This window comes from Dendrobates tinctorius, unplaced genomic scaffold (assembly GCF_039654945.1).
Source record: "Dendrobates tinctorius isolate UK_male_01 unplaced genomic scaffold, ASM3965494v1 ptg000143l, whole genome shotgun sequence".
Taxonomy (NCBI): domain Eukaryota; kingdom Metazoa; phylum Chordata; class Amphibia; order Anura; family Dendrobatidae; genus Dendrobates; species Dendrobates tinctorius.
Window position 1 is genome coordinate 33,112,417 of NW_027361810.1, and position 14,997 is coordinate 33,127,413.

General features: G+C 42.9%; 1 protein-coding gene across 1 annotated transcript in view; it reads right to left on the reverse strand.

Moving 5' to 3' along the window:
* Positions 1-14,997, reverse strand: part of LOC141049357 (dipeptidyl peptidase 4-like) — a 93,471-nt gene that overhangs the window by 4,095 nt on the left and 74,379 nt on the right. Inside the window, exons 18-26 of the mRNA XM_073545737.1 lie at positions 12,297-12,344; positions 11,969-12,067; positions 9,228-9,297; positions 8,423-8,617; positions 7,386-7,440; positions 5,652-5,751; positions 5,018-5,082; positions 1,135-1,207; positions 571-644 (exon numbers count right to left, since the gene is read on the reverse strand). Coding sequence (XP_073401838.1) covers positions 571-644; positions 1,135-1,207; positions 5,018-5,082; positions 5,652-5,751; positions 7,386-7,440; positions 8,423-8,617; positions 9,228-9,297; positions 11,969-12,067; positions 12,297-12,344 — 779 coding nt within the window. The remainder of the gene's footprint in view (positions 1-570; positions 645-1,134; positions 1,208-5,017; positions 5,083-5,651; positions 5,752-7,385; positions 7,441-8,422; positions 8,618-9,227; positions 9,298-11,968; positions 12,068-12,296; positions 12,345-14,997) is intronic.

Consider the following 14,997-nt stretch of genomic DNA (forward strand, 5'->3'; position numbering starts at 1 on the left):
TAGACATGGCCCAATAATGTCCAAAAACGAAGCAATGACACTCAGACTGCCCTTGTTTTCCCTATCTACGCGCAACATCAATACTAAAAAGGTTGTCTGGGACTTTAACATTGATGGCCTATCCTAAGGATGGGTCATTAATGTCTGATCGGTGGGGGTGTGACACTAAGCACCCCCTCTGATCAACTGTTCCCGGTGTTGGCAGCTTTCGGAACTGCTCAGTTGCAGAGCTTCATGGTACAGTCCAGTCACCTGAATAGTGCCCTTTGCTGGGTGCTGCACATATACCCCCTTTTGATTTGAATAGGGGGCGGATATACAGTATCTGGCCATGGCTGCTATCTGGTCAACGGAGCTGTGTGCAGCTCCATAACTTCGCAGTTTGGGCTGACGCCTGGAACAGGTGATCGGCGGTTGTACCATGTGTCGCACTCCCACCAATCAGAAATTGATAACCTATCCTAGGGGTAGGCCATCACTCTTAAAGTCCTGGATAGCCCCCTTAACACTCCAAGTGTAATTCAATTATATACATTTACAATATAGCAAGACATTGGTTGAAAGACTTACCATAGTCTCAAAGTCCACTCCAGCATCAACAAGAGCTTTGGAAATCTGTGCTGCTTGTTGGAAATGAACATTGTCTAAGAAACGAAATAAAAGATAACAATAAATTACTTTGTATGAGTTATATAAACTGAAACCCCCCTAAAGGATCACATTTTTTTAGAAGACCCCTCTGTCATCTAGACCGGATTTTTCTGTGATGGATTTTCAGTTCCTATGTTAGACTTATTAGAGAGGACCATCCCTCCCGAAGACCACATTGCATTTTTGTGTGGTCATCATCATCTCAAACAGGTGTCGTTGTACATTGACGTCTTATGACATATCTCTGCCAGGAGCAAAAGTGGTTAATAGCGAACATGTGTTAGCTTCATGGTAGATCCAGACTTTGATTTCCAGGAAATAATTACATTGCTAATAATTTACATTATCACGACAATTAGTGATAACATAAAGAGTTCTGTCTCGGTCATCAGGATATAACATTTGGCCATCAGGTTTTGTTTTGCCAGTTTTGATGCTAGAAATCTGTCACGGGGAGTAGAAGACTAATTAGAGGAGGCTCACCATCTGCTGTGCCGTGGATTAGAAGGTATCCCACATCCTTAAACTTTGCTGCTCTAGACATGACCGTTGAACTCTGCAAAACAAAAAAAAAACAATAGTTTGATTTTAGCTATGATATCACTTAGGCCTGTTTCACACTTGCTTTTTTTTGCAGCGCGTTTTTCCCGCAAAAAAACGCATTGAAAAACGCATACAAAAGCATACAACTGCTGCGTTTTTTTCAAGCATTTTTATGAGCATGCATGAAAAAAACGCAGCGTTTTTATGCGTTTGTATGCGTTTTTAGTGCGTTTTTACCGCGTTTGCGTTTTTTTCCAACATTAGGTGGCCCCTCACACTAACCCAAACCATGACTTTACTAACCCTAACCCTGACCCTAACCCTAACCCTTAACCAAACCATACTTAACCCTAACCCTGACCCTAACCCTGACCCTAACCCTGACCCTAACCCTTAACCAAACCATACTTAACCCTAACCCTGACTCTAACCCTAACCCTAACCCTAACCCTTAACCAAACCATACTTAACCCTAACCCTGACCCTAACCCTAACCCTAACCCTGACACTAACCCTAACCCTAACCCTAACCCTGACCCTAACCCTAACCCTTAACCAAACCATACTTAACCCTAACCCTAACCCTGACCCTAACCCTAACCCTTAACCAAACCATACTTAACCCTAACCCTGACCCTAACCCTGACCCTAACCCTAACCCTAACCCTGACCCTAACCCTTAACCAAACCATACTTAACCCTGACCCTAACCCTAACCCTGACCCTAACCCTAACCCTTAACCAAACCATACTTAACCCTGACCCTAACCCTGACCCTAACCCTAACCCTGACCCTAACCCTTAACCAAACCATACTTAACCCTAACCCTGACCCTAACCCTAACCCTGACCATAACCCTTAACCAAACCATACTTAACCCTAACCCTGACCCTAACCCTAACCCTGACCCTAACCCTAAACCCCCTTAACTAACCCTAACTCTAACCCAAACCCCTAAATTCCATGGTTAACAAAAAAAAACGCATGTGCAAAAAAACGCATACATAAGCATGCCAATGCGCACATATGCGCACCCATAGACTTATATTGGGTGTCTTGCTGTAAAAAAACGCATTGCGCGCGCATGCGTTTTTTTGAGGCAAATCGGACGCACAAAAAATGCAACAAGTTGCATTTTGTGCGCCCGAGCGCATACCGCAAAAAAACGCATGCGCGGTAAAACGCGTACAAATGCATGTGTATGCGCACATAAGCGCATCCCATGCAAAGTATAGGAAAAAAAAACGCATGCGCTATTTAGCGCTAAATTACCGCGAAAAAAAACGCAAATGTGAAACCAGCCTTAATGTCTCTTTCCTGATACTTGCACAGACTGAGGACTTTGCTTTTGGCATAATTATTCTTTTGATAGCCCTAATTACTTATTCATTAGCACTTTTTTCTATTTGTAAAGGGAATCTGTCACGTCGTTTTTAGCTATTCAACTGCCCCCAGTGCGTTGTAAGGGATGCAATGTGCATCATGAACATGGTTCTCTCTAAGAAAAGGTCCAAGATTGCCGTGAGTTGCTCGACATCACGGCAACCACCTAGCAAATCCTGCGTGTGCGCATTTCCCTCCACTCCCCGGGCACGCGCACTGACTCTGGTTGTACGGCCCCAGCTTCATGTCAGATGTGCGCATGCTCCGGGTGTACAGCCCCAGCTTCATGTCAGATGTGCGCATGCTCCGGGTGTACAGCCCCAGCTTCATGTCAGATGTGCGCATGCTCCGGGGGGGCAGCCCCAGCTTCATGTCAGATGTGCGCATGCTCCGGATGTGCAGCCCCATCTTCATGTCAGATGTGCGCATGCTCCGGGTGTGCAGCCCCATCTTCATGTCAGATGTGCGCATGCTCCGGGTGTGCAGCCCCAGCTTCATGTCAGATGTGCGCATGCTCCGGGTGTGCAGCCCCAGCTTCATGTCAGATGTGCGCATGCTCCGGGTGTGCAGCCCCAGCTTCAAGTCAGATGTGCGCATGCTCCGGGTGTGCAGCCCCAGCTTCAAGTCAGATGTGCGCATGCTCCGGAGCCGCTATGAGTCAGGGGCTATATGAAGTGTGAACGTGCACTCTATGCTTGCCACTGTGTCCCCTCCACTCTGTGCTCTGGAACATGCGCCCATCTGATATGAAGCTGGGGCTGTACACCCAGAGTCAGTGCGCGTGCCCAGAGATTGCATGAACATTGCGCATGAGTGGGATTAGATAGGTGGTTACCGTGACATCGAGCAACTCACGGCAATCAATCAAAATGCTATGTGCATGCATATTTTCAACAGGACACTGACTGAGTCGTGACTGAAACAATGAAATGCGCCACCCCATGACTGACAGAAAAAGGATCAGTGGAGGGTCTCATCACCAGATATCCTGTGGACAGGTCACAAGTTTAAAGGGAATCTGTCAACAGGTTTTTGCTATGTAATCTGACAGTAGCATGATGTAGGGTAAGGTACCTAGATTCCAATAATGTATATCACAGTTTACTGGGTGATAAAATCACAGTTTTGTTTGCTGTAGATCTACCAGTTCTCTGACTGCTGAGCTCTGTATAACACCACCTACACCACTGATTTTCAACTTTCTGTGTTCACTGGGGATAGGCAGAAAGCAGCTAATCAGTGGTGGTGGTGGAGTTGGACCAGGAGGCACAAGACACCTATTCCTGAGGTGTTAATCTCCTACTGATAAACAAACACTGATAAAAACAATTCTGGACAAAGCATTTCATTGTGAAACGCGCGTCAGGTGTGGTAAGCTCCCAGATACACATCCTTTTGGTAATTTTTATATGCCTATATTTTCACATGGACATTTAATTCACTTATTGTGGAATACTCTATAGTGGATGTTATGAATGAATACACATAGTTTGTCTTGGATAACTGAGCTATACAGTCATGGCCAAAAATGAAGGCACCCTTGAAATTATTCCACAAAATGAAGTATTTCTCCCCTCCAAAAATATTGCAATTACACATGTTACGCAATACACATGTTTATTTCCAGTCATCGAGGCTGTTACAGTCACTGCTCATTATCCAGTGAGCGCATTGTAATCACTTCTCTGCACATAGATTAATACAGTTCTACAGTGATTGTGTGTAGAGCATGCTGTTCATCAATGTGCCATGAAGTGATAACAGTGACAGTAACCGTTCCCAGCATTGTCCCAGTGACTGGAATCAAGCGGCTGCAGGGAGAATATAACTTCATTTTTTCTTTCTTCCCTGTAGCTGCTGCTCCAATAAGGCAGTTTTTCATGACCACAGTCTTTGGTCCAGGTCAATGCTCTCTGGCTATGGACAGGAGCTGCGTGCATTTCCTTACTCTCCAGGATCCCAGGCTCGGCGTATGAATAACCAGGTTGGCAAGACATCACCTGTGTGCTGCACAAATGACATCAATCCAGGCCAGCAAATTGAACGCTCCACCGGGGAACCATGAAGCTCAGGAAATTCTCGCAGTTCCGGTCTGCAGCCAAAGAGCATTGACCTGGACTGTTGACCTGGGTTGGGTGAAGCAATCCTCTCATCTCCACACTTAAGCATTATAGACATGGTTATCATGAAAGCATCTAGAGTCAATGACCAAAAATATGCTACATCTGCCGCTTCCACCACTCCACATGAAGTTTGGAATTTTCCACCATGAATGATGCCGTCAAAGAAACCTTTCTGTGTTAAAGATATGATGCGCTTTGTCATTCCTCAAGTGTCGCTGATGAAGAAATAATTCATTACAGATAAAAAAAAAATCAGATTAATAAAATGGTGGGTATTTATAACTGAAATTCCTCTTCTATGTTCTGTTTCTCCTACCTCGTAATTTTCAAGATTGTCTTCTGGTGTAGGAAGGCTCATGTACCTCTCTGTATAAATAGTGTCTACAATGGAGAGATTTCACAATGTAAAACTTTATTACATATTCTTTAAATATTCATACATTTACTGACAATTTGACACAGATGCAACTTTATTTTTTTCACTTAAATGTATCTATTTGAGGCTAAAAATCATTTCTGCAATTGGGTTTCATTAATGGTTTTGAACTGTTTGGCTTATACAAGCTTTTTTTCTCTGCAAATTCAACTTTGCTGCATTCTGCAGTCATAAATCAGCTGAGAAGAGCTCCGAAAAAATAGATAAGAGAGTTATAAACTCTACGTCAGACCATTATAGCGGGCTGACTGAGGAATTGTCAATTAACGCATTCTGCAGTCAGCAATGGCTTAGTGTAACACAGAGGCCATAGAAGGCAAACGGTGCAAAATGATTAATGCAACCCAATTGCAAAAATGATTTACAGCCCCAAATACTGTACGTGCATTTAAGTAAAAAAAGTCATCAAAGTAAACAACCCCTTTAAGTGTTAAGTTTCGATTAGCTAACAAAATAGGTTGCTAGATAAATATACTAAATCAGTAAAAAAAAAATGAAAGAATTAGTAACGTACCATAATAAAGCCAGCTGGATACAGGGGCTACTGCAATTCCACACTTGAACTCGCCACTTCCACTGCCTAGTACCATTGATGTTACATAACCACCATAAGACTGTGAAAAGAAAAGATTTTACGAAATCTATTCCAACTGATTGCGAACCAAAGTACAACATTGCCCCATGAGACTTAAATATGTAAAGCAGCTATCCTCCAAATAAAAGTACAAAGTGTGTAACTACATTACAGTCTTTTATTCATAGGAAATAATTTTCAGCAAAATGCATTTAGAGTATTTTAACTGTATACATATCAGTGTTCCATCTTCATATAAAAATTGGTTACAACTAAAGAGGAGCAGATCAGGAAAGGAAAAATTTGAATTCGCCTCTTCAGACATACAGTATGTTCCCTGGAAATTTGATTTGTGGAGAAGTTATTCTCCAAAAATTTATTGTCCCTTATTATGCTCTTTGGTCTCACTTTCTCATCCCCAAAACATAATAAAAGTAATATTTAAAAAAATAGAGAAAATCCTTATGTTCACCTCTCCAGCCCCTTCGCTCTTCACTGTCACCTGTCCGGTCCTCTACGCATCTTCAGTTGTAGTTACATCTGATGAGGCCTGGAAGAGATCTGAGCAAGCATGTGCCATGACTTCAAGTTCACATGCGAAGAAATCTCATGGGCCTTATCAATCCTGGAAGCCCCAATACTGTGTGAAAGCCCCAGGTCATTCAGTGCAAGTGTTGGTGATCTGAAGAGGACTGGATGGGGGATGGTGAGAAGCGGGAAGGTGGGGTGGAGAGATGAGCGGTAAGGTGAGTATAAGGATTTTATTTTTTAGATTTTGATGGCTCTTTACGGCTCATAAAAATAGCTGCCGATGGCCATAATTTTGGCTCAATCTGCCAATAAAGCAAATTACAAAAAAATCTGCATTTTGCAATAGAAATCAATTCCAGTTTTATTAAATTATTTTGCGACAATGTTTAATAAACTTATGGTTATTCCAGCTTGATCCCATAGAATTACCGGGGCCTGGTGGTTTTAAAACACCCCAATTTTCCATGTGTACCATTTTATATTTTATTTAAAATCTCTTTTTAAATTAATAGAGAAGAGCAAATTAATCAAAAATGTTTTCAAGGGGTTTCACAAATTTTGTGGATTCAGGTAATTCCAAATTTTGGGTCAATTGATTCATGCAAATCTAGCAATATCTGATCACCATTTTGCAAGATTCTGAGGGCTATGAATAAGTTAAAAAAATAGTGAACTATTATATTCACCTCTTCCCAGGCCCCCTACATGCCTGTTCTGCCACCACTACCTTCCCAGTCCTCCCATCGGCTCCTCTTTATCATTTTTCTCCCACCAGGTTTTCCGGTGGGTACCACCACTGCAGACTTGGTCTCATACTGTCATGTGAGGCTAAACGCACATCAATGACCTAGTCAACAGTCAAGATGTTAGAGTCTGAGGCGAAAGAGGAGCTAATTAGAGGATCGGATGGGGAGCGCAATGTAGTGGCGTTTGCTGGTCAGGTATGGGGAGTGTAGGGGAGAGAGGAATATAAAAGTTTATTTTTTTAACCCTTTATAGCAGATTCAATTTGCTCCAAATTTATTTTTGCAAAATGGTTTTCCTCCCTGAGTTGAGCGAATCTGTCCAAATAAAATTTTGGAAGATTCGCTCATCTCTTGAATCTAACCATCTATACCTTTAAAATGGTATTTCAAAACTTACCCATCCCCAAATAGCCACTCTTTTTTCATCAACGAATCCCAGAGATTTGAAATATCTAAATGAGAAAGCACACACCACGATTTAACTAAAAAGGCAAAGAATAATCTAAAGTGATGATAATAATATGTACTTGTCTTAAAGGAAAACACACTGTAAACGCTTCTCAGAGCCAAATCAAGGTCATTGGACAACCCTAAACAGGCAATTTGATGGGGCACTTCCCTTTCCAGTAATAATGGATTAAAACATGAGGCCAACTTCTAGGAATTTTTCTGAGTTTTAAAAGCTGTGCACTTGACTGCAAAAGCAAATATAATAATACAATATCACTTTTCCCGTGTCACTGGAGTTTCAGACGTCACATCAAGAGCACCTGACCGTGATGGGTTGTAAGATTTCTTCTAATTAGCGGCTCAGATTTTATGTACACCAGATAATTTTGGTGCAAATTTTTCACTATATAACAAAACGTGTGCAAAATACATGAACTGGGTGCATCATGTTGAAGAAAATTGCCATAAAAAATGGCACTGACTGCCAGCCACAGGACAAAAAAAAGAAAATTGACTCAAAAGCATAAATGGTGAGTAGGGCTTTAAATATTTATATTGTCAGAGAAAGCAAAAAACTTTTCAAATTTTTCAAACCTCTATGTCTTATGTGGAAAATGCTGGAGGAAACTTTGAAGTTAGAGGTAAAGGGGTTATTCACTACTAGGTTGACCCCTTCTCAATCAGAATGTTTACCCCCATTAAAATATAAAAGCTTATACTCATCTCCCGTGCCGGAGTGCCGGTGCGTTTCAGTGATGTCGGCACTTGCGTTCCCAGATCTCACATGAGGTTATTATGACACGTCATCCTGGAACCCAATCACTACTAGTGTCACTGTCCATTGCATCGGACATATAAGTAACAAAGAGGAAGTGAGAGCTACGGTTGGCCGATCACGTCCTGTTAAGCACTTATACGTCTAAAGGCAGACAACTCCTTTAAGCCAATTTTTTTATCTTTGACACTATAAGAATACAATCTCACCTGGCAGCTGAAATCTGATCAGCTACTTCTACCGTTCCAAGGCTTCGATATAACTGATGAAGAATCTGGTCACCCTGATATCCACTCCCTCGGCCATCAAAGCTGGCTACAATAATCTTCTCAGTACTGGCAAGGTAGGTGGCCCAATTAAGTCTGAAATATTGATCAACCTTCTGACTGCAAGGACCCCCATATCTGCAGAGAAAAACACTATCAGAAGAATGACATTCTAGCAAATCCACCTACAGGCTGCAATTCACAATACAACCACTGGGTGGTTATAAATAGATACATATAGCATGAGCATCTCCCAATAGAGTATCGCAAAGTCATGCTTTTTTTTTTCAAAACGGGTCATTTTGCACCATACATCTTTGGATATCTTGGGAGATAAGATAAAAGGTAAGGAAAGGCACATCTGTGCGTGCAAATCGCTTTTCTAAGAGGGCACAAATGCTTGATGCTCTTCCTGCAACTGCTGTAAAGTAACACCACCAATCCCGAGAATAGAGGTATTAAAAACACTCTTTATTCTCTTTGGGTCAAGGATGGCTCCCTTTCCCCCAACAGTCTCATGAATGATAAACGGAGCAGTGGAATACATGCACAAAAACGCCTCTATTCCAATGGGGCATTTCAAAGTCCCATTTTTGGGATCGCTGGAACTCCCATTGATAGGCAAGTTGTCATCTATCCTTTACTAATTTTTGATGATTGGAATAACCCTTTAGATTCATTAATTTGAAAAGATATGTTAAGTACACATACAGTAATGCTGATTATGTCGCGCATGCAGACTACTTACACATCAATCAGTAGAGGGTATTTCTTGGATTTATCGAAGTGAGGAGGCAAAATCAACTGATACCACAAATCTAAATGAAGAAAATGATAGTTTTTGTAAGAATGCAGATCTAGAAGGCACTGACATGACTTCCTGACTTTAGATTTACCTCTTATATCAGTCTTGGTCACACACAATACAACATAAATGAGATTTCTAGCAACGCTCAGAGAAAAAGGGCATCTGTCCCCATGGTACCATCTTCATGGTTTTACCAAGTGCAAGAGTGGATCGTATGATTGAGAAAAAGCTGCCTCAATGCAGTCCGGGAAAAGTGGCACTTAAAGAAAATTACTTTAGTTGCTCCACAAATGAAGCAGAAACCATGGAATGTCTAGTTCTGGATTAAGGGAAGATGTATATCTTTGTACCGTGTTAGCCAGTAGATAGAAAAATATTCAGGATTGAGAGTCCTCAGTAGTTGATACCTTTTAATGGCTAACTGAAAAGATGGTAACACATTGCAAGCTTTCGAGACTACTCAGGTCTCTTCATCAGGCTAGACTAATACAAAATCTGAAGAGTCACATAGTTCTGGATTAATTCTCTCTGTCTTACATCTGTGCGTAGAATCACATCAATGCTACATGAACTTGCAAACATTTTTTAATGTTATGGCTTCTGTGCAGTGGAGTTGATTGGTAGGGATGGGGTGTTCATCCAGAAACCCAATAGGCAAAGTATGGGGTGGGATCACTGGGCTTATAAACATAGCAGTAGAACAAACGAGCAGTATCAAAGAAGGAAACAAAATCTTTAATGTATAACATGGCTAAAATGATAGTATAAAACCATTAGTTTAGTAAGAAGGCAAGTAACCGGGGAAACTCATGGCTTTACGTGCTTCAAACCTACTGTTTTTAAATAATTATTCACCAATGGGTCTGTTGCTGGATACCTTTCCTTCTTTGAAGCAGCAGCGGCTAAGTATTGGGGTATCCGCAGGACGAGTAGTTTATGCAGGTTGGGAATGAATGGAGACAGTTTTAAAAATGTGACAAGTCAAATGTGTCTGTGTTGTAAACTCTGCAGCCGAGTCCTAGCTGGAGAAGTTGTCATGCCAGTCTGGGCAAGAAGGAAAATACGGGAAAAGTGAACGACTCCATAAGAAGGAACGTCATCTGTAAGTCATCATCTATAACAGTGCTGTAGTCTATTACATGTTTTGCAGAACTGGTATCTACCGCTATAAGATCACCATATGGCAGTAATATTAGTGTTGGTCTTTGTATAGAGACTGTTTTCAGTAACAGCACAGAGGTTACCCTATAGCCACCGTTAGGGGCTGCCACCATAGTTAGAAACATAGTTTCCTGGATAGGGGCCCAGTTAGATGTGCTTAACCCCCTTCCCCTGTACTGAATTCCTAGCTAGGCCTGTTAGGCGTCGGGTTCCTGCAGCTGTACAGAGGGAATCCAGAGCCTTGCATCCAGCGGTCTCCCATTCTCCACCGACCGCTCAGGAGCCTGCACAACAATCTCGGCATCCCAGACGCTCTGCTCAGACCAGCTCTGTAGGACTGGTTGTTGATGCCAACTCTGGGTCAGCAATAGCAGCGCAGGCTGTCCTGCAGCAAGCCACCCGAGTGGCTAAGTCTTCTCGTCGCGCTACTGGGCATGCTCACGAGACGTTCTCCCATTGGAGATCGGGAGTCACATGCTCAGGTCCTTCTCCTGATCTGATTGGCCCATCTCAGAGATCTGGAAGGTCCCGGAAGCACACGGCTATAAAAGGACCGCATGGCCACTCGGCCTTGCGCTAGTATAGTCTCTAGTTGCTAACCGTGTGAATGATGATGGATGCATGTACCTGCGAATGATTCATTAAGATCCCCTCCCTCTGATATTACGAGTGTGTATAGGGACTTAGCTTAGAGTCAGCGCCAGCCAGTGGCAAGTCACAAGCCACTATAGCATCCTCCACAGTGCTAGCGTCCGACAGTGCGCCTGCTACCGGGCACTGTCGATCAGCGACAGTGTCTGTCACTGCGCTGCAGTCTGCAGCTCTGCTTGGCCTCCGCAGTAGCGACGCCGCACGCACGGTAGGTCTAGACGGACGCTGACCCTTTGCCTAGAGCCCAGCTCTTGTGACCATATACCATGCGTGCACTTTTCTGAGACCTGTGACGCTAACAGGCTCAGCATTTTGTGTTTATTACACTTAGGCGTCTCTAAGATTAAACAGAGATCACTCAGTGCACCCGGTGACGTTTAACCAGCGTGAGTCATACCGCCATATTGTACGTCCGCCATTGTCTAGCAGCAGTGTTAACACCTTCTGCACGGTGGACCCCGGGCGGCGAACGCACTTCACATTATTTAACATTGCCTCTGTTTTCTGAAAAAAAATTGTGACTCCAGAGATGAGAGCCCACTAATCATAAAGTAATGTTATATCCAAGCAATATGCCATCACATGACAAGATGGGGAAAGCATTTTAAATAAGTTATATGGTAATAAAAAACAAGGTTGTGTTCTTACAAAAACAGCTCCCCACCAGTACTCAGTTTATATGGAGTATTGCAGCTTAGTTCTATTTTCATTAATGGACCTTTGCGACAATATCAGCCACGACCCACGAACTGGTTAGGCGATTTTTATTTTTTTTTTAAAGAAAGCAAACGCGTTTTTAGAATCATCTACGATCCATTTTAAGCATGAGAATAAAATACTTTGAATGGGTCAAAAATGCAGAAACTTACTGAACTCATGCATTGTTGTAAAATTTCTTTCCTTAGTAGGTAGCTGAATGTTGTCAAGCAGGGCTCCTAATTCATCATTGCTCTCCAAAACTTTTATTTCTGAAAGAAGACATTAAGAGTGTTTAATAAAGATGGTTATGGTTAATTGTGATAAGAAGAAGAGTTACATTTTTAGTTATTTTATTATTTGTTGTATATAGAAATCAAAGAGCGTAAGATTGGGAAAAGAACATTCGTTCCTTGGCCTGAAAATGGGACCTACCGATCCATAGGCTGTAATGTCTCATAACATTAGCTATGAATTATAGAGAAAAGTGTCGTATCTTACGTTTATCATCGCCGCTGCTGTGGAGAGTATAGTAAGGGATTCCTGGACCTATTCAAGAAGGAGATATAAAATACATAAAGCAAGTTTAAAAAGAGTTCTAAATTGTACGGAGATTTGGAAGATTCATTCTATTTGATGTATTTTTCAAATACTCGTAATTAACAATTTCAAATAGAAAATGGTGTTACTTAAACTTGTGGGTCCAATGCAAAATCTCCAATAGGATCCCCAACTTTAATAGTCTTCTCACATTATGGAACTTATGAGCCAAACTAAGTCAGGGTCCAGGTGTGACTGCGACCCCTGCACCCTCTAATAATAATAATCTTTATTTTTATATAGCGCTACTATATTCCGCAGCGCTTTACAGTTTGCTCACATTATCATCACTGTCTCCAATGGGGCTCACAATCTAAATTCCCTATCAGTACGTCTTTGGAATGTGAGAGGAAACCGGAGAACCCGGAGGAAACCCACGCAAATATGGGGAGAACATACAAACTCCTTGCAGATGTTGTCCTTGGTGGGATTTGAACCCAGGACTCCAGCGCTGCAAGGCTATCCACTGAGCCTCTGTGCTGCCTCTATAAATTGAAGTGCTATAGATAATGCAATAAAAGATGTTTCTGAAATTTTAGACTGATGAGCTATTTGTGGCACCCCTGAGGCTCAGTCGCCACAGAGGTACTGCACCTTCTCCTAAGGTGTAGTGCCCCACCAACTAGGTAAGTTGGGAACTCCTTTCCACACTCCAACACCTGCACCCACACACAGGATAGTTCAACAATGGACCGGATTGTGGCTCCATGCTTAGAGGATGGCAGAGCACCTTTTGTGGGTCCTTGCTTCGTAACACAAGATGTGCTGGGAGGTGGGTGGAGTTAGGTATAAAAGAGTGGGAAAGTTTAGAATTACAGGTCAGTCTGACGGGAAGTCAGTGGAGAGAGAGGAGGCTAGGGGGTCAGTCAGTCAGGAGAGACTAAGGACGGAGCCCTAGAAGGAAGGACGGAGGAAGGAATGCTGCAGCTGCCTCAGTGACCTGAGCCAGCTGGCACGGGAAAGGAACAGAAGGAGAAAGACGTAGAACTGCAATCTAAGCTTCCATAAGAGAGAGAAGGAACAGCGCGGAACGAAGGAGTAGGAGAACAGAGAGGAGACGTGGGTTGGAAGAGAAACCCTGCCTATAGGTTCTCAGCGCAAGGCCGGGGCCCGGTCCCCGAGGTTGTATGGACACTTATGGTTCTGCAGCAGACACCGGTGGAGTAGTTGGCTGTAAATGCACTACTCCCATCCAAGACTTGGGACACAGCAGCAACACGGATAGAGAGCCGGGATCCAGGAGGTCCCTGATCAGGCTACAGCTGTCTGTCATACAAGTAGAGTTGTTAGGAAAATCTGACAGGAGGAACTTCAGAGTACCACGGTACTGGAGCTCTTCAAACTAAAGGCACATTCATTCAGGAAAGGTACATGTTGGCGGAGTGTTGGAGAGGAGAAGCCCAACTTGCCCGGGAGGTTGATTGAGTCTCTACCCCGGAGGACACGGCATGGAAGCGGGCACCAGTGGTTACCAAGAACTGTGAGTAAAGCGTTGAAACTGCAAGCCCTGGTGTCCTACATTCCTTCTTGCGTCCGCAGGCACTGCTACATTCCCTGCACCGGACACTACACCATCAAGGTGTCCCCACATCTACACTGCCCTGGGACAACAGCCCTGCCTGTGGAGGGCTATACCACCATTGCTGCATCCCACCATCCGTCCCAGAGGATCAGTCTGCAGCGTCGGCTTAACATCTTCCTTGCCGAACACCACAGGTGGCGTCACAAACTATTCAATTCCACTAACCACACACCACCATTGACATTGGGCGCCCAGGGCCATGGACCGGGTCACAGCTGCCGTGATACTTTCCCCCTGACACCGGCCCGGTACCGAGTACCCCACAGCCCTGGGTGTGAGGGCAACCCATATTCATAGGATAGGTTGTGGTCTTATTGCTGGCACCCCCCAGATGCAGATTTAGTGTGCCAAGCCATGGGTCAGTATAGTCAAGAAGTCCAGGGTCAGAAGCAAGGAGGGTACATCATAAACACCATCTACTGAAACCGGAGGAGGCGTGGATTAGGGATATAATGCAGAAGGGGTTAAACACACTGAGGGGTGGAGCCATGAGATTTAGTTCATTTAAGTGTCTCACTGTGCAAGTGCACTGTAGTCCACTCAATCAGCTGATTAGTGGATGTGTCCAAAGTCAGATGACCCTGCTGACCTAACTTAACGAAAATGAGAAGCACACATCTGAGTGGTAGCTGAGAGGTGTCAGCAACCCAACAACATAAATATACAAAAATGAAAAAATATAGCTTACTTTTTTTAATTTTTAACCTATCTTATATATACATCATCAATGTCATAAATACACATCTATAACATATTACGAGAAAGATCAGATATTGTATAATGCATCATTTTTGGAGATGATTAAAATGGCACAAACTGAATCAAATTTTATCAAATGGCACATATGGAATGACAAATTTGACGCAGCCTGCTTGACACTTTAAACAGTTTCCTTTTACCTAAAAAATTGTGCATTTCACAACTGCTTTTGTTGCAATTTTGCCAGTTTTAAGGGATAAATAAAAAAAAATTAAAACCCAATGAAAATTATTCTTTTTTTTAAATTTATTTCTGTTTTGG